General features: G+C 35.5%; 4 protein-coding genes across 16 annotated transcripts; 2 read left to right on the forward strand and 2 right to left on the reverse strand.

The window, feature by feature from the left end:
* Positions 1-145: 145 nt before the first annotated feature.
* Positions 146-2,807, reverse strand: Fip1 (Factor interacting with poly(A) polymerase 1). 3 transcript variants are annotated; one of them, XM_078184226.1, is made up of 6 exons: positions 2,725-2,807; positions 2,527-2,630; positions 2,231-2,441; positions 1,010-1,921; positions 584-927; positions 146-497 (listed from the first exon to the last, which is right to left on the reverse strand). In XM_078184226.1, exons 3-6 carry the CDS (start codon positions 2,408-2,410, stop codon positions 377-379), a joined length of 1,557 nt encoding a protein of 518 aa, XP_078040352.1. In that variant the 5' UTR covers positions 2,411-2,441; positions 2,527-2,630; positions 2,725-2,807; the 3' UTR covers positions 146-376. The 3 variants fall into 3 exon arrangements, with proteins under 3 accessions (XP_078040352.1, XP_078040350.1, XP_078040351.1); XM_078184224.1 differs by having other exon boundaries at positions 2,231-2,434; positions 2,512-2,630; XM_078184225.1 differs by having other exon boundaries at positions 2,512-2,630.
* A 759-nt stretch (positions 2,808-3,566) lies between these two features.
* Positions 3,567-14,848, forward strand: Svil (Supervillin). 2 transcript variants are annotated; one of them, XM_078184211.1, is made up of 27 exons: positions 3,574-4,006; positions 4,312-4,428; positions 4,498-4,656; positions 4,842-5,000; positions 5,076-5,164; positions 5,239-5,371; positions 5,545-5,791; positions 5,948-7,366; positions 8,404-9,116; positions 9,193-9,416; positions 9,504-9,823; positions 10,003-10,261; positions 10,346-10,607; positions 10,827-10,925; positions 11,001-11,169; positions 11,241-11,398; positions 11,475-11,716; positions 11,785-11,986; positions 12,047-12,660; positions 12,743-12,893; positions 12,972-13,123; positions 13,195-13,464; positions 13,540-13,663; positions 13,727-13,921; positions 13,984-14,258; positions 14,427-14,582; positions 14,686-14,848. In XM_078184211.1, exons 2-27 carry the CDS (start codon positions 4,374-4,376, stop codon positions 14,770-14,772), a joined length of 6,933 nt encoding a protein of 2,310 aa, XP_078040337.1. In that variant the 5' UTR covers positions 3,574-4,006; positions 4,312-4,373; the 3' UTR covers positions 14,773-14,848. The 2 variants fall into 2 exon arrangements, with proteins under 2 accessions (XP_078040338.1, XP_078040337.1); XM_078184212.1 differs by lacking the exons at positions 13,540-13,663; positions 13,727-13,921; positions 13,984-14,258; positions 14,427-14,582; positions 14,686-14,848 and having other exon boundaries at positions 3,567-4,006; positions 13,205-13,387.
* Positions 14,602-23,743, reverse strand: LOC144471791 (uncharacterized). 10 transcript variants are annotated; one of them, XM_078184221.1, is made up of 9 exons: positions 23,526-23,743; positions 19,280-22,988; positions 19,082-19,186; positions 18,739-18,905; positions 18,483-18,658; positions 18,186-18,396; positions 17,979-18,122; positions 16,718-16,881; positions 15,185-16,249 (listed from the first exon to the last, which is right to left on the reverse strand). In XM_078184221.1, the coding sequence occupies exons 2-8, from the start codon at positions 22,938-22,940 to the stop codon at positions 16,729-16,731; spliced, it is 4,617 nt and encodes a 1,538-aa protein (XP_078040347.1). In that variant the 5' UTR covers positions 22,941-22,988; positions 23,526-23,743; the 3' UTR covers positions 15,185-16,249; positions 16,718-16,728. The 10 variants fall into 10 exon arrangements, with proteins under 10 accessions (XP_078040341.1, XP_078040347.1, XP_078040345.1 ...); XM_078184219.1 differs by having other exon boundaries at positions 18,739-18,908; XM_078184216.1 differs by adding an exon at positions 23,368-23,401 and having other exon boundaries at positions 18,739-18,908; positions 19,082-22,988.
* Positions 16,932-18,046, forward strand: LOC144471793 (U-scoloptoxin(11)-Sm7a-like). Its single transcript, XM_078184227.1, has 4 exons — positions 16,932-17,168; positions 17,236-17,424; positions 17,491-17,697; positions 17,780-18,046. The coding sequence occupies exons 1-4, from the start codon at positions 16,932-16,934 to the stop codon at positions 17,966-17,968; spliced, it is 822 nt and encodes a 273-aa protein (XP_078040353.1). The 3' UTR covers positions 17,969-18,046.
* Positions 23,744-25,081: the final 1,338 nt, after the last annotated feature.

A 25,081-nucleotide genomic window follows, 5' to 3' on the forward strand; every position in this document is an offset into this window, starting at 1 on the left:
ACTGCTATTAATTTTAATTGTTATAAAGTACCGTTCCTGTAATATGATTATGATATAAAACCATGCATTGAATGGTAAGTCACGCTGTGGTTTTGCTGACCCGTCCTGATTTTAAATTCACTAAGGAAATCAAATTATTTGTCGGTGTTGTTAAAGATAAAGTTTATTGTTGTTTTCTATAATTCTTTTGTCGGCTAAAAACTGTATATATGACATAAACAAAAAGATCAAAGGTAAATTAAAGATAATTGTACCGACGTGTACCGTGTATCGGCTACAACTTAAAAGGACAATTTTACATTAGCAAAAAATTGTACAATCGACGTTTAACGCGTCAATAGGGTCATCGATGTTCATAGATTACAGACTTTCCATTTTATTCGCTTTCCTCCTTAGAACGCTCTCTCTCAGAGCGACGCGATTTCTTCTTACGTCGACTTGGACTTCTGGATCGAGATTTATGCCTACGAGACCGGGATCGCGATCGATGTCGGTGCCTAAAATAAGCGAAAGAAAAAGATAAATAATTTATTCGATTCGATCGCCTTAATTTTTAATTAGAAGAGCTGCACCACTTTATTACCGCTCTTTGTGACGATACTGAGATCGGGACCTGTCACGATCTCTTTCTTCGTCTCGTGACATCGAATCCCTTTCTCTGTCTCGTTCCCTGATCATGGAATCCTTTTCCCTTTCGCGGTCCCGTTCCCTGTCCTTATCCCGCTCTCTGTCCCTTCCCATAGAATCTAGTTCTCTATCGCGATCTCTTTCTCTCTCTCGATCTCTTTCGCGATCCCTTGAATCCCTGGGTGGTATCAAAGGCGGAATATTCGTAGGTGGTACCATGGTAGGTATAGTTTTAGGACCGGTATCCTTATCATCCTCTCCCTCTGTCATTGGAATGGCTAAATTCGTGGGTTGCCATGTCTGGAATATTGAAAGTAAGTATTACGTCCATCTTAGAACAAAATTAAGCGTTGAAAACAACACGGCGTCAAGTTCTACATACAGGATCATTGCCCCATTGATTATCCTGTGTAGGCTCGTAGCTCTGATAATAGGGGTCCGTTTCTGGCATGTAAAAGGGAGCAGGTTCTCCAGGGTACCCAGGTGGGGGCATGTCGAATGCAGGTGGCATACCAGCTCCTGGAGGTGGTACACTCATGTCTGGGAAACCTGGTTTCCTAGAGTACTCTCTCCTATCTGCAGTCATGACTTGTATCACGTTTCCTTTGGGCGGAGATTTGTCAAGGTTTCTTCTCGAGGCCAGACCCGAGCTACCAATTACATCTATCGTTCCTGCCATCTTCCTTCCTGGGGGTGGTCCTGCCCTCTTAGGCCCCATTATACCTGAGTACTTACTGTTGTCGTTGGTGATTGCCACTTGAGGTACCCTCATACTGCCCGCGTTTCCTCCACCACCTCCTCCCGCGTTCAATATTAAACCTACACCTGATTCGCTCCTCATTCTCTTCTGTCTCTCACAGTATGCTCTCCACGTTTCCTCGTTGAAGCCGTAATTAAAATAATCCGTAATATCTGCCCCAGGCTGTCTCCAAGGCTTATCTTCTAATTGATCTAAATTGAATTCATGAGCAGGCATGCCATTGATGACTCCTATTGTCTCAAACTCGTCTATACTGAACTTTCCAGGTTGCTTGTTTAATTTGTCTGGTACTCCAGATGCATTTGTCAGCAATCCTCCCCTTTTAATATTAAGGCTACCATAAGCAGGGGTGGATTTGATATCACCAATGACGACATGGACATCATCGTCAGAATCTGAATCACTGGCTGCCTCACCATCCTCTTGACTGGATGGTTCTCTGACACCATTTTTGGTTACATCTGTATTGTTATCATTTTGTGTATTGTCAGCAGAAGTAGACTCTTCTTCTTGTGGTTCTGCTTCTTCAGCTGCCTGCAGAATCAATGAAATTAATATTTAACCGTTTTTTGTCAAAACATTGGAACTGTACTTCGTTTCATAAAAGTGAAATATTCCTCAAATAATTTCAACCTGTTTAGTTTACATATACAGGAGGTTATGTTACCTGATAAATAACGCGTGTCAAATACCATGAGAAAAGTACATTTCTTGTATAAAAGATATAATGTCCCTAAATTGTATAAGGGTGGCATAGTTCTTTCAATACGATAATCGCTTCCCATTTAATTCAGTGTATTTGAATCTGACAACAACTTGGCATATAGGTTAGAAAACACATACCTCTGACGCTGGGTCAGGAGCAGGTTCGGTCTTTTGATCTTCCAAATTCTCAGGCTTTTCCTCGGTCGCAACGGGTGTCGAATCATTTTCTTGACTCTCTGGCGGTATGGATGCCGGTGTGTACTCTTTTCCATCCGTAGAGTCCCCGTACAACCATTGATCCTCATTCTCGTCCGCCATTTTTCCTGGTCTCTCGCATGACAACTACAAACTACAATACATACACAGGCTTACGATATGTACAATATGTAACCGACATTCGATCACGCACAAACACATACAGAGGGAACACCTACGAAAAGCTCCATTCATCCTAGCGGCAAAACGCTCAAACTTGTAGTTGATTATCGACGTATCAAGGTAACTCGTAGACTATTACTGGCGCACCCGTAGCAAAACACTGAAGTTGTTAATCAATTATGTATCGTCATGGAAATGAAAATTGCTTATTAAGTAATTATAAACTAATGTTTAATATTTCTGCAGTTACTTACTTTTCTATGTTGCAATTTTGCCATAATTAATGTTTTTAGGCGGCACTGCATTGTGTACATGCGAGTGATGAAAATGCCTCTTATGGAGAAAAAATGAAGCTCAAATCTAGTTCAGCAAAGCGCCAATTAGGGTAGTGGCAAAATGTTGAAACTACTAGCCAAAGCGACTCTTGTTAATTTGTGAGTCATATATACATGTAAAAACATCCTAAAATATTGGATACTGTGAATATGAAATAAATTATTGTTCGTTTGTATGTAAACTTGAATAGTCAAATACATTTTTCTAAGATCTAGCATCGTTTTTTTGTTCACTATATTCTTAAAGAGAATAAACGAAAACATTAATTTTGTATAACATATGTTAATATACGTTCAATTTAAAGTTGCCAAGACTTTTATATTTTACATTTATATTTTTATATTTATACTTTGATATTCATAGCATTAAAAATTAGTTCGTTAGTATTGCCCCTGGCTGAATACTTATTGCCAAAGGTTGTATTCTACGAATCAAATTATTAAAATAATGCACTAAAAATTATCATGTAAGAAATAAATATATTAATGTAACAATTGTACAAAAATTTAAATTTTGCATTAATGGTTCGCGCCATTTTGTAGATGGCGTCAAGTGCCTCTTCTATTTGAATTCTTACATATAAACCGATTAAATATTAATTAAAACCATCACAGCCGACAAATGTCACTGCAACATTTTGGTTGAAAAAAGTCTGACACACAGTAAGCAATTATTAGGAAGAATATTTAATCGTAATAGCGTAATTTTTCTATGGAATTATTATAAAAACAGTATTACATATGTATACAATACAATTGCATATCACTGGCCAAGCAGAATTCTTATTTCAACTAGTAACTTTCTGATTGTTGGAGCAAAGTGGACAATGACTGTCGGTGTCGGTATTAATTTGATTCGGAGAACGCCATCTGGATCGGTGTGTCACCTATCTTCGGTTCTATTCGTCGAACTTCGTTATGAGAGAAATTGTAATGACTAATACCTGTGCGATCTGTCCTGGAAGAACATTTTTCTTTCTATTGTAAATCGTTTCGCTCATAACGGATCTAGATCACACGGAATTTTGTACATTCACCCGTCTTGTCTGGGTGCTTTTTATATGTATTTTATAAGTCGTACTTATTCAATAGCTGTGATAACGACATAAGTCATCTGCGTCACTGGCTGCGTTCTTCATTATTTGTAGATTTGTTTTGAATCGTGATATGGCTGCGATGAAACAAACGTTTCATTAATTCAGTAAGTTCGAGGAGTGTCTTTGTTATAATTCACATTGCTAAACAGGAAAACACTGTAAACATCTGAGCATTGCTATCAGAAAACGTTGATAACAACGACTGTGTTACGATCTGTGGCGATGTAGGATGTTATGATGTTTTTTGTAACAATATGTACGGTTGAATTTCATTTTCTGGACAGGTGAAAACATTTGTTAAAGCTATTTTTAGATTCTGTACCGTGCAAGCATATGTTCTGAATTCTTGAGGAATAAACGAATTACTCCTAAAATACTCGCCGTGATTCTTTATTTATTTATTGAACAGTTTCAGTTGTCAAATTCAATAAAATTCAATTCTTTCGTTTAAAATTTATACTTTATTCCTATATGACCTTTATGTTTGGCCATCGAAAAATTAAATATGCCTGTATAGGTGTATGTGGTAGGTGAATTAAGTGATAATTAACGCACACACTAAAAAGTGTCAGTTATGATATTTGTTTACTTTTAGGAATGGTAGCTGCTGGAGCTACAGTTTTAATGGCAGCCAGTGGAGAGAGCTCTTCGAATGGAACAGAAAATAATAGTTCACAATATGAGAATCAAAATGTTTGTTCCCACAATGAAACACAGAACAAACAACAAAGTGCAGAATGTCCAGTTAAAAAGAGTATGATACCTTGTGCTATGAATATTAAGTAGCCTTAAGAATTATCAATTAATTTCTATACATAGATTTATACAACTATAATGTTATGAATCATTTGAAACAATTGCTAAACAATATATAGATTTTTAAAGTCTATGCAACGTACTTCAATTTGATACAAATATTTCTGAATGCCTTTGTAACAGAGAATAAGACTCGTACCTCCATGTTGGAAAAAAACAGTCGTTTAATTTCAAGATCAGAGAGTAAAGAAAGTAGTAAGATTCTTTCATTACATAAAACAACACCAATTCGTGAGACTAAAGCTTCCAGATTGAGGGCTGCCTCCATTATATCCCCTAATGGTAGGTCATATTAAAAATAAACCTAAATTTCTTCACGGCACTGTTACTGTCATAATATTTATTATATTTATACAGGTGGAACATTGATTTCGAGGAGATTAGGTATGTCTGAAACTTCTGCTCCTTTAGGTCTCCAACCTAGGACTAGTTCATCTATGAAGGATGTAAGCATTTATTTATTTTTTCACAATAGTTTGTAAATTAATAGTAACAAACTAATGCTTGGTAATGTATACAGGAAAATTCAATATTAGGTAACAGTAGCACTATAAATCCTGTAAGAAAAAGGGACAAGAGCTACAAGAGAAAATCCTATTTAAATCAGTCGTATAGCATGGAAACAACAACAACAGGCGATCGTTTAACTCAGTGTATGTAATCTAATCAAGTGTATGTAATCTAATCAGTGTATGTAATCTAAGTATATGTCATCTCAAGCGAAAATGTTAGTCAGTATTGCCTTGCTTCTGTCTTTGTGAATTGCATAAAGATGCAGTCTAACGATTAATATACACTAAATAATTAATGAGCTCAATTTTTTTAGCTGATTGTAATGATAGACGAACCAGAAGACAATCAACTAAGCAAAATTACATATCCGATACAATATCTACTTCGAATTCTAGTAATCAACGTCAGCTATCGACTAATTTAAGTAAAAAGCTGGTTGAGTTGAAAACGGCTTATCCGAAAGTTAGTACTCAATATGTTACAAATCATCCAAAAACCTCTACAACGCCTTCTGTTAATCCTCTTGCAAGCACTAAATATTCAAATATACAACGAACTAGGTAATTTTATTTGTTCACCATTTGAGAACATTTATTTGTATGTATTTGTGATTTATGTCCTGCATACTGTCTTTGTTACTCAGTTTTATTTTCTCTATGTTCTTTTATCATTCTATCGCCAGAGGGAAAGGACTAATATCAAATAAAATTTTACAGTAGCGGCGGCCATAGTGATTCAGAGGTTTCACGAAAGGTCGATGCGTTAACAGCGTTGACGAAGTCCACGATAGAGCGCGTCGAGAGACTCACATCACAAGCAAATTTGTCTTCAAATTATGGACCACAACTGGAAAATCAATCTAGTACATCGTCACAGGCGAACTCCACTATTAATACAGAAAGTAATACAAACAATGTACACATCTCGCAATCTTCGCCAAGGAAATGTTCTATTTTAAAAAAATCGAACGACGAACACACCCAAGATGGATCCAATAATCATCCACATACACCAGTTTCGATTTTGAAACATAAGATGTTCGATAGCGAGGGGATACAAGCTTTATCAAGCCTTACTCACGCAGTATTACCACCGGTAACGTTCTCACCGTCTGTGGTAGAGCCTACTCACAAAAGGCACGGCATTTTGAAGAAGCGTAGTAGTTTGGATGAAAGTGAAATTCTTCGGCGCCGCAGTTGTTCACCGGACATCTCTTTCACCGATAATCCTTACTCCGAGTTCAGGCCGATTTTGAAGAATCAGAGACGATCGTCCTTGGATGAGATCATCAAAAGAGACCAGAGCCTTGATTCTCAGCCTACCTCCATATTAAAAAGGAAATCGTCCCGAGAAGACGACAGAGAGGACCGGCAAGTTGGTTCTTCGGAGCCACAGGGTATACTCAAAAGAAAATCTACAAATAGCCTACGTACAAATAATGTTAATCATCACGTGACCATTACAACGGATGCAACAAGTGCGACCGGTCCGGAAATACTTGATAGCTCCGAGGTGAGGCCGATACTGAAGAAAAAGCACAGTAGAGAGGAATCGTTTGGTAGCGATCCACCGTCTCTAGAGCCACGGCCGATACTGAAGAAGAAATCAAGTACCGAGTCGGACGAGCATGATGATAAACCGAAAAAGACTATTTTGAAGTGTTCACGAAAGAATTCGCAAGACGATTGCGCTTACGAGACAGAGTTAACGTCGCCGAAAAAACTGTCTATGCTTAGAAATCGTTCAATACAAGGTAGAACGTCCGCTACCGCGGAGAACGATTCTTCTGTGCGACCTATATTGAAACAACCGGGCAGTAAAGACAACGAATCACGGGTTCGTTTGAACTTGCACGACGAAACTGCCGCTTCTGATGAGGCGTGCAATGAACCAGCCGATTTATTTTTACGAAAAAGGGCACAATCCGTGGGCCATGTACAGCCTTCTACTATTCCTAACGAATTCACCGGTGTACTTAACAAACGACGATCGCTCGAGTTAACGTCCATGAGCGATGTGCTACAAGATAAGTTACAAACAAGATTAACGACCAATAGTAACTATTTAAAGACAGACCTTTTCCTGGGTAGTGAGAGTGCCAATGTGTCTGCTATTTTTTCTGACACGTTAAACAGGTATGTAACCCGAGCCTTGCTACAGGGTGTTTTAGTCAAGTCGGATCATTAAGTATTCACCTTTTTTATTGTTGTATGAACAAACTTTTCAAGATATTGAAATTGCGCAAAAGATCGCCTTAAAAAATTCCTTCCTACCGTAACAAATGCATCTTGAAATAATATAATTTTGTTCGGAAATGTTTTCTCATGCAACAATCAATGTGGCAGATATTTAGATGAAATCATATAACAATTTTCTAAAAAAATGTATATAGTAAATTTTTATAAAATTTTTGATCTAAAATTATCTATTTACTTCTAAATAAAAAAATTTTGCCAATAATTGGAAGAACGTTCATTTTACTAATGTTTTATTTAGTTATATTTGACATGTAACAAATAGAGCTTAATTTACCAAATATTACAACTGTTACCATTGCATGTTACTAATTTTATTAATATAGTAATATTCACTGAAACAGCTTGCAGTTAGCAGTCTGTATTACCAATTTGTGACAATCTACATTGATATTTGTTTACACATTTACTTGATATAGTAATATGTAAGTTTGGTAAGGCTTTGAATCTGTGCCAAGTTTAATTATAGACTACCTAGCAATTCTGAAAGCTACCAGAAAACAGAGAATCGGGCGCACATACAACCTGTACACCTATTTAAAAGTTAATTCGAGCTTTGGAGATAGTGCTTTTGTACTTCTTTTTTTACCTGTGTAAAATCAGTTCTACATTTTAATCTCTAAGAAATGCACTTATTTTTTTTATGCTTTCTTTCGTACAATACATGTACACACAAGTTGTCACATCAACTGTTACAACACTTCTAAGACAATACAAATAAAAAATGCTCGAGTCCCTGAAAGTATTACTCATTATGCTGTGTGCATATATTTAGATTAGAAACTACACATTTTTTGTACTGTGGAACTAACATTGGTGATATGCTGTTAAACTTGACAATACATTCTACAAGCTGTAGTGATATTGGGAAGATCAGAACAAATATTTTAATAAATTATTGTTGCATGTGATTATAGTACTGCAAAAGAAAAGCCTGTGGAGAAGGAGAAACAGTCTCTCTCAGTACTTGGAGCAGAGACAGAAGATCAAGTAACAGTACATGAATCTCCTGTAAATATTAGTGTGGAAAAAAGTGCTACACTCTCTACCAAAATGACTGACAGAAAGGAACACATGAACAACGAAGTGTTAACTTTGCAAAGGAAGCAAGACGACGTTGATTTTCAAGAGAGTAACGGCTTGCATCGCAGTAACAGTGTTTCTAAGATGGCACAGCACTTCAAAGCGTTGCAAGAGAAAGCAAATTGTAAAGAAAAAGAGAATTTATCCCAGAGAACACCAAGTAAGGGTTCACGCGGGATACAGCGTTATAGAGATCGTAAACTTCAGGGGAACGATAGGTTCAGCACACAACCGGTAACTTTTCAAGAAGTGCAAGAGGCAGTTTTACAGAATCAACGCAACTCGAATATAAAGTCAAGTACGATGGATACGAACGCCGACGACGATTACGATCCTTCTAAGTTAAGTCTGGCGGAACGAGTACGCCTTTTTAATCAAAAAATTGATCCTGACAAGAGTGTAGAGTCTGATAAAATGTCAACGGACCGACATTCTAGAAGACGATCAGCTACGCGTTATAAAACACAACCGGTTACTTCTGAGGAGGTCGAAGTAGCATCTCGAATATCTCCTTTAAATTCCATTCACCAATATTCACTGGATAACAGTGAGTATTTATGTTGGTGCACACATATCAACTCTAAAAAAGATATAAGGTACAAGTAATAAATTAATTGTTACAGGTATTGCTCCAGAGCTCTGTGAACTAGTGAGTGTTTCTCAGGTCGATATACCAAAAAGTACTTTAAAACCGCAGAGCGCGTTTAGAAATAAGAGTCCTGAACTCGAGGGTTTGAAGTTAATAAAATCTGTACTTAAAAAGGAGTCCGCGGAACATGAACAGCTGACGCATGAAAATTCTGATTCCATACTAATTTCGTCGAAGACTAAACTGGAAGAAAAGATAGTAAGTAGCGAAGCAAAGGAGGTAGTCAGCCACCTAAATATCTTCTTAATGGTATAAAGAATAGATGACAATCAATTTTATTCACAGGCAAGAACTGAGACGGAAAATAATTATGGTACACAGTATAATTGGGACAGTGGTCACAACATGGAAGGTAGGCAATCTGACCCTAAACGAACCGTCGTGCCTTTCCAGAAGAATTGTAATCAGGACGAACAAAGTAGAGTAAGAATGAAATCTGTGTTAGATAACATAAGTAATGTTCGAACCGACATTTCTGCATCCAAAAAGGATGACAAAATTTCTCGAACGACAGACAACGAGGAGACCTCTTCCTCGGGAGATTATAACAGCAACATAAAAAACGAAGGTGTACTTCGTCAATCTATTTTTTCAAAACAAACTAGGTGAGACACCTTCTGCCGACATACCAAGTTGACTAATACTTATTTCTTTTGTAAAATGTACAGTCAAGCGTTACTCTTAAATGACGTCAAATTTTTTAATCATTCCTATAAGTGCTGATAAGATTAGGTTGAACAGTGTGGGTATTGTATGCACATATATTGTAATTATCCATTTGTAGGTATGCTTCGTTGTTGAAGAGCGCCAGTCACCACTCGATTAGCAACAAAAAGCCTGAAACTGAAATGTCCAGTGGAACTGTACCAAAACAACATGGAATAGCGTTACCGGGATTATGTCGTAGTGCAACACAGACAATCGCATCAGTAGATACCAGCGATGGTCCGAGTATGAGTATCGCAGACCGATTGGCTGCCCTTCAACGAAGTGGCAACACAACATGGAAACGACGCATAGCGTCGGAATCATCTATCTCGTCGGTGTGCATCTTTTTTCATATATCATCGTTACTATAAGAAAATCCTTTGTTTTCTGTTCTATTGTTAATGACAATGGTTGATTAGGATGGATTGGGTTCATCACCTAAAGAAGAACTGAGCATCAAGCAAGGAGTTCTAGCTGATTGTCTTGGTAAGTTAGAATCTGCCACAGAAGGATGGAAGAAGAGAGTAGCCACGTCCGACGCGATGAAGTTTACAGTAGCTGGAAGAATGAAGGTAGAACTGCCAGAGAAACTAGAAACTGGTCCACGTTCACCGCTCGTCGAAGTTACAATAGATAGGAAGAAGAAGACACCGCGGCCAGAACGATTCAGGGCCAAAAAGGGTAATACTTAATTTATGAACAGCTTTTGTAGATTAAGTAGCAACTTAATAGCGAAAGATTTATTAATAATTGGGATTTACAATTATCTTTTAGTAAAGTGATTATTGAACCTCTTTTAAATATAGTACAAATTATTAAAAAGGCTATTAATAGACTTTTGGTAACTAAATTGTTAAGAATAAATATAAACAAGATACTGAAAATACACATCGTTTACAGGATACACAAAAGATGCGGTATCTACGCCAACTAGTCCAAGTAAGGATTCATACAGTAAATTGCGGATAAGCTTCTCGGAACCTACAAGCGATGACAGTGGTTAGTGGATTCTTTCTTATCAGTATGATTAATATTTTTATAATATTTAATTCTCTTTAATTGTTGGATTTATAGGAGAAGAAAATAAATCCGAGAAACATACGTCACCGACTGTATCGATACCCAAGATAGACGATGAAACGTTCACCTCCTTTTATACTGGAATTTCTTTGGATAGATGCGAAGCTGAATCTGTCGACCTAAACGAGAGCGATTTTGATATAATCACATCGCAATCGGAATTGTAAATTTTTTTTCTTGTCAGTTGTTATGGACATTTCAGTCTACGGTTTTCACAGCTTTACATTTTTACAGACTAGTCCAGAGGCGCAATATACGATTGCAACGGCGACGCGTTATATCCAGAAATCCTCTAAGAGCGTTGGCAGCGAGAACTGATCTAAGATCGGAATATACTGAGGTACGAACTGGTATTGCGGAGAAAGTAATGAGGCAATTAAATGTCGAAAAATGTAAGCCACATTTTAGACTCAATATTTCATTTTTACTCCGTCATAATATTAAATCATATTTTAATTACTTTTACAGTGGCTAAAAATTCGTCTTTAGCCATGGAAGCTCTAGCTGGTCTAGCATCCACTGAAGATTTTAGCAATGTTACATTGAGGAACGTTGCAGAATCGAATGTATCGACGAATAGGCTACGACCATACAAAGATTTAATGTTGATTTTGATCAAAGGAAGACGTCATGTACAAGTGAAATTAATTGAACCGATCGCTGAGAACATTAACAGCGGTGACAATTTTGTATTAGTGACAAAATCAGAGGTAAACAAGAATGCAATTTGACATTATTAATTAAAAGATATTGCTACCAATCCATGAATTTTCTCCAGGTGTATAATTACATTGGGAAGTACTGTAACGTTATCGAAAAGGTTCGTGGTGCAAAAATTGCCATGACCATTCAACAGAATAAAGATCTTGGCACTCAGGCGTCCCAAGTGATCACTATTAACGAAGACAAAGTAACGTGTACGAAAAGTCAGCTACAGAAGTTCTGGAACTACCTTGGCGCTGAGAATGAAAGCGTAGATGGTAAGTCATCCTTCGACGTGACTAAATTATTCAATAAATAATCTATTGTATTAATTGTAGTTTTCGATGCTGGTCACCCCGACGAAGACGAGCTTTACGAGACAGCTATCATACATACGAACATGATCTATGAAATTAAAGGTGAAGAACTGGTGCCTCTTGAGAAGTATTGGGGTGCTATACCAAAAATTGAAATGCTCGATCCAAACAAGGTCCTGGTATTCGATTTTGGTAGCGAAATGTACATATGGAGCGGAAAAGTGGCATCCGCTGACAAGAAGAAAATTGCAACGAATCTCGCCACAGAAATGTGGAAGGAAGGTTATGATTATGCTGAATGCGACGTGTGCCCAATTAACGCTGCGTCTATGATCGGTAGACGTACCGTTTCTCAGGTAGAATCTAAATCCTCCGAAAACAGACCTAAATGGTGCTTGCTTGCCAAGTTGACGCAACACGTAGAAACGATACTCTTTAGAGAGAAGTTCCTCGATTGGCCACATGCCTCAGGAATTATACGAGTTCGCGGCGAAACAAGCAAAGAACAAGTCGATGGAACTATAATTATAGAACCGTGCAATATTGATAATTTATTAGAGAAAAATACCACGCCCGTTGACTTAGTTCTCGAAGGGAGTCATTTAGGTAGAGGGACTGGTTGGTATGATGACGAGGTAAATAGTTAAATGTTTTAATGAATATTTCATAAAATTAGAATGTAAAAGCTTAAAAATTGGATGTTAATTTATTTTGTAGTTGAAAAAACAGTATGTCGTTACTACAACGAGTGTAAAAGTGTGGCACATTGATGAATTTTCCCACACCCTTTTGGATGAGTCGTCTATTGGTCAATTTTACTCTGGAGATAGCTATATTGTACATTGGATGTATTCAGTTACTATTACTGGTGAATATTGAACACAGTCTGGTGTTATCACACATAACTTTTAAGAAAATTTTAAACATTTTTTTCTTTTTTTTACAGGTCGCGGATTAAGTGGCATGCCTTCGAAGCATTCCGCAAAGGGTCGTGATCGCTCTGTCTACTTCATGTGGCAAGGACAGAGCGCGTCTCTGAACGAGCAAGGTGCAGCAGCGTTACTAACTATCCAATTAGATAACGATCAAGCACCTCAGGTAATTAATGACCGACTTAAGAAAATACACAAATTTGAAATGTATCGTATATTTAATAATGTCTTCTATAGTTTCGTGTAGTTCAAGGACACGAGCCAGCCGCATTTCTTAATTTATTCTCAGGAGCAATGATTGTACATTCTGGTAAAAAGAATGATAAGAAGGATGAAAGATGGCGACTGTACATATGTCGAGGTACCTTAGAGTCAGAGGTATCTTTGATAGAGATTCCTTGTAGCACTCGTCAATTAAGAAGTAGAGGTTCTCTTTTATTACTAGACTCCAAAGACGATAAGATTTATGTATGGCATGGATCTAATGCGTTACTTCATATTAAAAAGGTATGCTTTTGAGATTATTTGTGCATTTTTATTTTGTCAAAGTAGGATGCTATTACACGTAGTCACTATTTGTAGAATGCGATCAGTGTAGCAAAAAGATTACAAGAAAATCGACCTCAGGAAATCCATTTGTCGTCCAACGGTGATATAGAAATTGTTGAAATTAATGAAGGAACTGAACCGGAAGTATTCTTTAATGGTGAGCAGGTGTCTATAAACGGTGTACTTTTGGGAGCGTTTTAACGAAGCATTTTGTTTATAGCATTAGGAGGAATGAACAAATCACTGTATGTATCGATGGAAAAGGATCAATTGCAGGAACATACTCCAAGACTGTTCCATTTATCAAGTATTTCTAAAGAATTTAAACCCGTGGAGATATTATGTCCTCATCGCGCTTCTTTGACAACGCCATTCCCTTTTCTACAGGAGGACTTGTATCAAGTGAATCAACCAGGTAATCGATATCTCTAAATTATTGAATTTTGATCAAGGACTAAGTGGATATTATTGTTGTAGCACTATTTTTATTGGATAACATAAATGAATTGTGGATATGGCAAGGCTGGTGGCCCGACACTGGAGCAGAAGATCAAACTGGAAGTAAAGCAGTCAGATGGCAAGCAGAGAGGCGAGCTGCCATGACGACGGCTATGCAATATTGGCAAAACTTGCATCAGGAAACTACGAAGTATCCAATTTATCTAGTTTGGGCTGGTCTTGAACCGTTGCAGTTTATCAATTTATTCCCTACGTGGACATATCGGGACGATATTGCAGAAATAAACATAGAGGTATATTTCTAATTTGACTATCCAACATTAATTATATGTTTCAAGTCATTTTTCTCAAGAATTTTTAATTAGCAAGGATTTTACTTGCTAAAAGAAATCACATTTTTAAACTTCAAATATTATTAGACTTTATACGATAGGATTTTATAACTGAAATAAATGTTTTAGGATGGTCGCAATCCCGGAGAAGTATTGTCAGTGGAAAACGAGTTAGCTCGACTAACGAAAAGCACTTATCCCCCCGCTCAATTATTACAACGACCTTTACCGGAAGGAGTGGACCCTACACACCTGGAATTATATTTATCTCAACAACACTTTGAAGTTAGTCTCATGAATTAAGTTTGTTTCCAAGTGAAGAAATTTATTATTAAACACGTTAGTTTTACTTACAAATGTTACGCAAATGATCCATTTTTTCTTACAGGAGCTACTAGGAATGAGCAAAGAAGAATTTCAAGATCTTCCAGTTTGGAAACAAGTAAATCTCAAAAAAGAAATCGGGCTTTTCTGATGAAACGCCCCTACTGCCGATCCTACGAGTAATAGCTGCCCCTGTAAAGCGTTTAATAAAGTTTTTGTTAATTGTTTTACGATGTTTATAACATTAAAATTTTTTAACTTCTCAAAATGTATATATACACAAAGCATACACACACACACACACGAATTCACATTTAAAAAATACGTCTGAAGTTGCCTATCAATCGAAGGAGAACTAATATTATAATGCAGTTGAAGATGTTTACTATTGTCTCAAATATAATATATACTATACTTATACATACGTATATATATGTCTGTATGTATGTATACATATGTATATACATGTACGAATGTATACATGTATATATACATATACATACATACTAGACATATAAATATAGATAGGTGATTATATATTTTTAATACATATTAAACATAAATTGGCTTGTGAATATTTCCTTTATATTTGTATGGGCTTTATATTCATTGATAATACAATATGTTTTAGAATGGCTTATTCTTACATGTGTAACATTTGTACAAGAGCGACTGTATTCTTTACAACATACTCTGTGTTTTTGAACAGTATTCAATGAAATTTCTCAATGTTGCCTTGAGTCTTATTTCATAAATCCTTTTATCTACCCTCAAATTTTCTTTTAAAACGACTCCTCTTGTACTATTTCCAAAAAAAAACAAGCGTGATTTTAAAATAATTTTACTTTACGCTGTTTCGGTATATATAATTCGTAATGATATCGCAGAGCTGTACAGAGTTCACATTGTACAATAATTTAATTAGTTTGTAACTGAAGTAAGTCCGTCAACAAATTTGAGAGCTTTATACACGTAAATGACAGTTCATAAATCTGCAGAGTCGGTATAGGAATTTTTTCTTTTATACAAATTATAATAACTCACAATTAACAAACGATGACTACGCAAAAGCAATTTGGTAAACATTCAGTTATTTTTAATCGATCAAATATACTTGTACTTTATGTTCCTTTTTCAGAGTAAAAATTACAAATTTCTCCCTCTACATCTAATGGTCTTCATTGTTTTTTTACAAGTTCACCAAGGCACGATAGTACAATAAAGTATGAAAGAATTGTACTTAAATTGAAATAATTTGTAATTTTGCAACTACTCTATTCCTGATCGATTAATTCAAGCATATATGTAAAGAACACAATATCAACCACAGTGCTTATGATGGTCGTTTTATTTTTATTCTAACAAGAATAATATGTTGCGGAAAGTGTATGTGCTTAAACGACCTAATATTAAAATAGTCCATCTGATCATATGATTCGACAATATTACTTTTTTTGTCTTAAAAATAATCGTGTATTGATGTTAACACACTGGAATCATGATTCCTTATCTCACTTTAATGTCTCCCGGAATAATTATCTTGTTATTATTCTTCGTACCCAATTTACAATACTAGTTGTGTAGTGTCGAAATATGTGGCTAGTACTTCCATTCAAATCGTTGGGCATCTGTAGCACATAATTGTATTTTTATTACGTCTCTGTTCAATTATTTTCTGTGTTATAGTTTTCAATATTTTGAAACTACTTTTAAATAAATTGCTACTTTGGTATATCATTTTACATTTCGTATTTTATATATTGCATAAACATTAATTCAACACATTTTGTGCCATTATTAATATGAAAACTGACTGCAAGACAATCGTTTTAATAAGAAATAATATATTGTACAGCTTCATATACAAATTATATATAACAAATGACAGATATGTATTTACATTTTGCTATATTGCTATACACATTTATAAAATGTTTACCGCTATATGTAATACTTCATCAAAATTATTATCCCACATATTATTATTATTATTATCAATATTATTATTAATATTATTTTCAGTATCTTTTCTATTCATATATGTAAAGTACAAATAATTCAAGACAAATTTACAGAGAAAACGTATGTGTCATTACCATTTGAATGTTCACTGGACTTTGCCGTCAATGTAAGCCTTCATAGCAGTTTGACACTCTGCAGAACACCAGTGCTGGATTAGTAAATATGTCTCCGACTCCAATGCTGCATCTAATTTCTTCCTCAGGCTGTGACGTAGTAGAGCCTTTGTGGCTTCCATGGACTGGAAAATAAATAAACCAATGGAAGAGTCAATAACAATTGTCTAATGAAATGTACAGTATAAATATTCATCAGGTTCCCACGTACATTACTAGTATAGTGCATAAGGTTTACTCTAATGTCTTCAGTGACACAGTTCTTAAACGTTTAATCATTCTACAGTACATCTGTGCCATGAAAGCGTTCATTTTAATTTGTTTTCTATTACACTTAACAATCAGGTGTTTCAGTTATTATGTTATAATTAATAGTAAATCAAGTAATGTTACTTTCAAATACATGGATGGGGTACGTAAAAGTAAGAACGCAACTCTGTACATTGAGATTCAGCATTTAACATGTGCTATTAATACAGATAGATGGAGAAAGTGATTTACATCATTGTGCAATTAACGAGGCGTGTAATGTGATTCACAACCGATTCTGGATGTCTAGCTTGACTGAGAGACTGTGCCGTTGTCCTAATGGCAAAGAATGTCCATGGCAATGGAACTTTCAGCTTGGAAATTCATCTCAATTACTTAATAATAAATCACGCATGGAGGTAAAAACGATGACCCAGTCCCTCAAAATCTAATTATGTTTTTTTCTGACATTTCTTAATTTACAGTTTTGTAATCCAATAACAAACATGGATGTATGTACCCACAAAGAAGAAGCTGCCTATGTCTACGGCAAAAGTGATAGTACTAATTCTTATCTAATACCGTATAATATAACGTTAAATTGTGTTTGTTTAAAATCACATTATTGGAGACTACAGAAATACACATATCACGACGATGATCTTATCACGCAAACTTTCAGATGCGTCAAGGTATTTTCCCATATTAAAAAATTTATATTTTCTAGATTATATAGTGTATATGATTTAATAAGTTTCATCAATACTTTTATAGAAGAGAAAGTGTGAAAGAGATGAATTTTGTGGTCATATAAGATCTGATTTGTACTCCACGTATTACAAATGTTCTTGTCCAGAGAAACACCTATGTATTTTTAAGAACAGAACAACAGAGAATGTTCAAGAACTACTTTACTCCGGACCCGCCTACAGAGCATACTGTCTTTTATTTAAAAATCTGTGATAACACATACCTGCGATGATTGTTCGCTCATGGCTTTCAATGTTGGTAACAGTTCAACTTGAAATCTATCAGGCCATAAAACTCTTGTAACCAAACCAGCTCTTAATGCTTCGCTAGCAGTCAAAGTTCTGCCACCCAAAAGTAACTCGCTCGTCTATAAACAATAATGTTAATAAATTCTTTCGTTGACTATATAAAATGTATTTTATACACTTACAATTGCACTTCCCAATATGTGTGACAAGGTGAAAACGGCAGCTCCCTCGGCAATCTGGCCCAATTTCCCATACGGAGTACTAAACGTTGCTTTGTCACTGGCTATCACAAGGTCAAAAAGAGGTAACATTGTTACTCCAAGACCAATCGCAACGCCTTGAACTCCAGCAACGATTGGCTTGTTAAACGTTGCTAAACTTTTAATAAAGTCTCTGCATGAAAAAATATTATTTGTTTAATATTGTTAAAACAATAAATACTACTTAACATTGAATTTATAATTTTAGCGGCTACATACTTAACAGAGTCTGCCATCTCCTGAGCCCGAAGTCGTCGTTCGTCCTTATTTGTGTGTAGTAACATAGAAAGTTCAAGACCTTCGCAAAAACTGCTACCAGTGGATGTTAACAGAACAACTCTGCAATCATCATCTCTTTTTAAGATTGATAACGTTTCACGGAACTCTTGCATCATCTGAAAATATAAAACAAACATTGTATTGATAAAATTTCTGACATTTTTCTACAAGAGCAATTAGCTTCAAACAATTTTACCTGCAATGTAAGAGCATTTTTAAGTTTTGTTGAGGATGATGGAGTAAGTATTAATTGTACAAGATTACCATGCCGTCGCACATTGATTTCTTTATTACTAAATTGACTTCTTGTCTCTGATTTTGTCTTGTTGTTATCCAATTCTAATACCTTGGCAATGTTCACAGCTACTGAAAACCATTCAAGTTTAATATTCTGTTCTTCTTTTAAATACAGATACAATTAATATCGCAGAGTGTAACATACATATACTTAAAGAATATACATTTTTCAATAAAACAAAAAAAAGAACACAGAAAAGAATGCAAAACATTTCTAAGCACTTTGAAATCATAGATTTCACCTTTGCTTTTACGATTAGCTGTAGAACTTCCAGACCTATTTCCAGCACTGACTACTGAAAGAGCACTCACAGCTTCTGCAAGGCAGGCTGAAAGTTCATCTTCTCCTTTGGAGAATTCTTCATTGTTATCTGATTCACTTGTTTTAGCAAATGTAACTTTGTTCTTTGCAGATTTTTTGGTTTTCGATGTTACCTTACCTGTAGTTGTACCATTTGATCGCGTTATAACTTTGCCTGAACTGGTTTCCTCTGTTACTGTTGCATCAACTTGCTTGGAATTCTTATCACCTTTTTTGGAATCTGATTTCTTTGGACGAAGTGTTTTGTCCTCTACGTTAGTGGCAACTACAGCTTCCACTTCGATTCTTTGGACAACTTTCTTTTTACTTTTCTTCGTATTCGCCCCCTCATCCGAAAGTCTCCTTTTTGTGGACCTCAACGAATGAGAACCTCCTTCATCGTTTTTCATTCCCTCTATCTTCTCTGGGCTGTCAATGCTGACTCTAGGACTTCCAGATGCGCTGGAGAAAGAACTGGACGAGTGTCTTCTAATTATAATAGATGCGTCCGCCGCATTTCTGATCTTTGCAGGCAAAATGAAATCTTGTTGGGATATCGAATTTGATTTTCCAGTTGCAGCTTGTTCTCCAACTTTCTTATCTGGTTGCACTTCACTTATGTGTATAGAAGTTCTTTTCGACCTTGGGGAAACTTTCGACACACCTGTTGTAGCAGTACGTAATCTTAAAACAGCATTGCGAACCAATTTTTTTCGGAAATTCAGCTCACGTTGTACTTTTTGAATGTCCATGACCTTCGCTTGAGACTTAGTGATAGGGATGAAACGTTTTTTATCTGGTTGTTCCACATCATATAATAAATTTACAACACCCTCATCCTGGAGCAGTCTATCTATTTCGTTAATAATTTTTTTCTTCGGCTTAGAGTCTCCAGAACTACTTTGCACTGATTGCTTAGACTTTGAAGCAACTTTTGATGCAGATTTCTTTGATGCTGTATTCAGCTTTGTCTTTAAAGCAACTTTTTTACTGGAAGACATATTTTGTTTCAATAACTTCTTCACAACTATATTCCTTTTAGGGATCTGAGATGCCTTTTTGCTGAGATTTTGCTTTGGACGTCTTGGAGGCATGATCTCAAGCTTATCCAGCATCGAGTCTGTTTTATTTGTAGGCTCTTCACTTGCCACTTCTTTTATAATTGAACAATCAGATTCTTCAATTGTGATATCAACAGTGGTATCCTCATCTTTAGGGGACTCGTGATTCTCAGTTACTAAAACTACATCAGCTACAGGCTGTTGCAGTTCATTATCCTGAGGCTGCTTTTTATTTACTGAGGCTTTATTTTTATACACTTTCTGCCGTTTTACAATATTAAGCTGTTCCTCGTGTTCTCTAGCTTTCTCCGTTAATTTTCGTTTTCTACCCGATCTTGACTCATCTCCTCGTACTTCTTTTCCATGTGGGTCTATGCTCCTTTCTGGAGTAGTATCAATAATCGCAGGAATTGTGTCAGTTTCTGGTATTGTATCTTTTAAAATTGATTCTGCAGAATCATTTGCTAAGTCAATACTAATGACTTCCTTTTCTACTTCAGAAATCGGCTTCTCTTCTACGTTCTTAATAACTTTAGAAGGTGCAGGTTTGAATGTTTTCTTCTTTCTTGGGGGAGTTTTTTTAACAGGTGAAACAGGTAATTCCAGAAGTTGTTTTAAGGCCAACTCTCTTTCAACTAAAGGATCAAGTTTTGGTGGTGTGTTATGACCACTTTCTTCAATATCTACCGGTCCTTTTCCCTCTTCTGTTAAAGTTGGTGGCTTCAAATTTGACCAGTCAGGATCTACATCACCTTCTAATATAGCCAACAATTCTTTATTATCGGAACTACTTTCTCTGCTAGTTTCCATGATAATTTCTTTATTAGTTTCTGTATTATCCATGGTTTTTTTTTCTAAAGGAGTGGACGTAACAGTAGGCAATGGTATAAGCGCAGGTAAAGGACTTATTGGGCTTCCACCCAATTTGCTTGATAATCTCTGCGTAAGTTTTTTAACGAAAAATATATCAGGTCCAGGAGGAGTTTCTACTAACTTTTGTTTCTCGCGAAATCGTTCCTTTAAGACTTCTGTTACTTCAGCTTGCGAAGGCAGAATGCGACTACGATTAACAAGAGGACCAACTTTTGGTTGCGATGGCGTTTGCGATTTAATTAAATTCTGTGTATTTGTAGAATTTATAGATTCCCTTTTGTGTGACTTCATAGCACTGTGTTGCTTATTCGCGTTTTTATTATTATCCAGCTGTTCTTTTGATAGTTGCGCTTCTTTATTTTCTTTAATTCCTATAGTTTTTTCACTACTTGATTTTATTGCTGTTTCTATATATGCAATTTCTTCTTTGACAATCACGATCGTTTCTTCTTCCACACTTGGACTCGTTTTTACATCATCCAATAAACTTTTCAATTCGATTTCCACAGTGTCCGGTTCTTTAGAAGCTGACTGATTATCCTCCTCCATATTTTCATCACCCCAATCATCAAAAATATCCTGAAGAACACTTCTCTTCTTCAATGGCGAAGTTGGATTATCGATTTCATGTTCTTTAGTTTCTTCTTTCACATTATCCACAATTTGAGAAGTAATATTGGTCTCATTATTAACATGTTTTTCTTTCACATCATTCTTGTTAGCACTATCACAAGTTTCAGTCTTTAGCTCATTATCTGACTGTATTTCTATTTGTTCTATATTTTTCTCTTGATTGGCATCATTTTTTTTTTTTCCTATCTTACCATCATTAATACTAATATTATATACAATTCTTGGTTTACAGATAATTTCTGATGCTGCAGAATTGGTGTTTGATGTTGTATGCTTTGAAGGTTTTTTTTCTATTTCTTTCATTGATGTTTCTGGGGCTTCCGATTGTACTACTTCTGTTGAGATCACTTCAATGATAGTTCCCTCAGATTCCTGGTTATAGTCAATTAAATCAAATTGTTCTTTTACTATGTCAGCTTTTTTAGTTTCTTTGTCTAATACTAAAGAGTCAGTTACAACATGATCTGGTACAGTTGTATTTGATTCATTAAGAGTCACAGATTCTACAGTCACAACCATAACGTCTGTATCACCATCAACCAGTTTTGTTAAATCTGCCTCTGTTTCTGCAACATGTGAAGATTGGTCCTTATTTTCAAGAGTCTGGTCAGAAGACTGACGTAATACTTGATTCTGAGCATCAATGTCTGTTGTGTCTGTACTTTTTATTATACAAATATCTTCCTTAAGATTTTGTTCATCTTTTTCTTTAACTATACTTTTTTCTTGATCATCATTTGAAACTTCTATACTCTCTTCAGTTATTAATTTATCCTTTGCATAGTTTTCGTTGTTTTTATCTTCACTTGATTCTATAATTTCCTTTTGTTTCTCTTCAATTGCTACTATTTCCTTTGTACCCTGGTCATTATCAACTTGGACATCATTACTAACTGTCACAGAGGGACTACCCTTAATTTTTTCTTGCGTATCACTATTAATTATCTGTTCATTCACATTATTAATTACATCAGCATTAACATCTTTTACGATTTCATCTTCCTTGACTTCAACTGCCTCCATTGAAATATTTAAGTCATATTCATCTGTAGTCGAAGGAGCTTCAACCACATTCTTCTTGTAATTCTGAGGACAATTCTCCTGATCGTCAGGAATGTTTTCTATGACCATCACATGATCATCTGACTGTGAATCAAACGAAGAGGAAAGATCTACTATTGGTATTGATTGTACTTCAACAGTATTATTCTGTACTTCATCTGCTTGTTCCATGGTAAAATATTAAGATCATTACACTTATTTAATGAACCATGGACTGACCTGTTAACAAGAAAGCATAATTACTACCATTTACAATCAGAATATAATAAGCAAAGCGGTTAGATACTTAGATATAAGCATCAAATTGTTCTTGCTAATGATAAATAATTAAACTTGTATCGAGAAATCTCTATTAGTAAGAAACAAAAGAAAAATGTTTTAAGCGTACTATAACCTCACAAATGTACCTAACATCAACCGCACATCATTTCTACTGTATGTATGTTATTGGCCAATATAATTTCAACAGTTAACTCGGTCACATATTAGCGTTTCGATAATTCTATCATAAAATTCTTAGCATAGAAATACTATAATATGTTTCAATAATTCAATCTTTCGATGATTAAATGGAGACATGATAAATGATAGTACATACACTTAATCTATGATCAGGTTGTTCGGCCCTCGCACTACAAAATATATTAAACTATAACTTGTTAATTAGAGGATCTTCGTTAACGTTACCATATTATTTAGCAATAGTTTCATCGAATCTACATAGAAAATGATTTTAATGGCAGAGTGAAAACTTACCTACCAAGACTGCTGTATCCATACTCTGACGATTCCAAAGAAAATCACATATTATTCAAACGTTCGCGGAACTCTTTCATGGACAATTATCGCCGCAAATAAATACTTTTGACAATACATACAATAGAAACTAATTTCATATGAAGAAATAACGAGTCCCTTAAATCCAAACGCAATGTTTACAAGAATGAAATCTGGGATACGTAGTTATACATACATAGCTATGTACAGTAATGGATCCTATTCCTACACACCTCTAGGCCGCAGCTCGATCCGTTAGCGAAGGTCAATATAGAAATTTTCTTTATTCTAATTGGTTAGGAATTTACTTATGGACAGTACCGCCCTCACAGTTAAAGAAAAAGAGAGAAAACAGCGAGTAAGCAAGAGAGTATGAAATCAGCACAACTACATGTGAAGTAAGTCACACTGACGAATAATGCAGCTTATCTCACTCTACCATGTTTGCAGTCTTACTCTTTTCGCGCATCTATTTGGTTGGCGCGCCATTAGAGGCGCACACGGCGCGAAATTTGATTTTTAAAAAAGCTTCAAATAACGAAATCTTTTACCTCGTAGGGTTTTTGTAAACGTATTTGTGAAGTCAATTTTTGCGTCTATTTACTATTTAAAAAATCCATTTCACATTTACACTACTTCACAGCCATTAGCTCTATGTAATTTCTTTCGATCTACAACTAATTGGAAAACAAAAATTACATCGTTTCCCGAATCCCACCACATGAAGATTGCTGTGATTGGAGACTCGAAAGGGAGTCAGAACGAAATCAGAATTCGTTATGGCTTCCTTCCTTACAACACGTTTTGCTTACTTACTAATGCTTTAACAAATAACTTAATAATTAACGCAATGCCTTAATAAATAACGTAACGCTCGCATCCTTTAATGATATTCCTGAATATTGTTGGTAGTTAAGTTTGTAGCATTATTTCATTGTTATTGTATCTTTTTCATTTGCTAAAAGTTTCTTTTGATTTATAACCATTTAGTAATCGAAACTTATGGCCACCATACTTATTTCTTAAATAAAATTATTTATCACCACGTAGAGGTTCCTATAACTGGAGACTCGAAAAGGAGTTAGTACGAAACCAGAATTTATTATGGCTGCCTTTCTTACAAATTTTACTTAATAACTAACGTTGTAATAAATAACGCCTTAAAAACCAATACCAATATTAATAGATATCGCTTTAATAGATAAATTGACAAACTGTCGTCGGGATGAATTATAATACCGTTATAAAAATGTACTACTACAAATTCTGTTATTTATTTAAAAAAGAAACTCCTTTGAAATCCTTAATCATCCGTTAATTTGGTAGTACTCTTCTATCGTCAGCGTTTTCGCTTTAATCAACATCTAAAACAAAAAATAAAGGGGAGTAGACAAATTCAATAAAAATGGTAGTCCACTCGATATGTATTGCAGCTCCAAATGAAAACGCGAGGAACCGTTGAGTAGAGTGGATCATTCAGTTTGCTGAACACTCTAAAAAGTGTCATTAGTTCTTCCGCTTGGGATACTTGGAAT

This window comes from Augochlora pura, chromosome 6 (genome assembly GCF_028453695.1).
Source record: "Augochlora pura isolate Apur16 chromosome 6, APUR_v2.2.1, whole genome shotgun sequence".
Lineage (NCBI taxonomy): Eukaryota > Metazoa > Arthropoda > Insecta > Hymenoptera > Halictidae > Augochlora > Augochlora pura.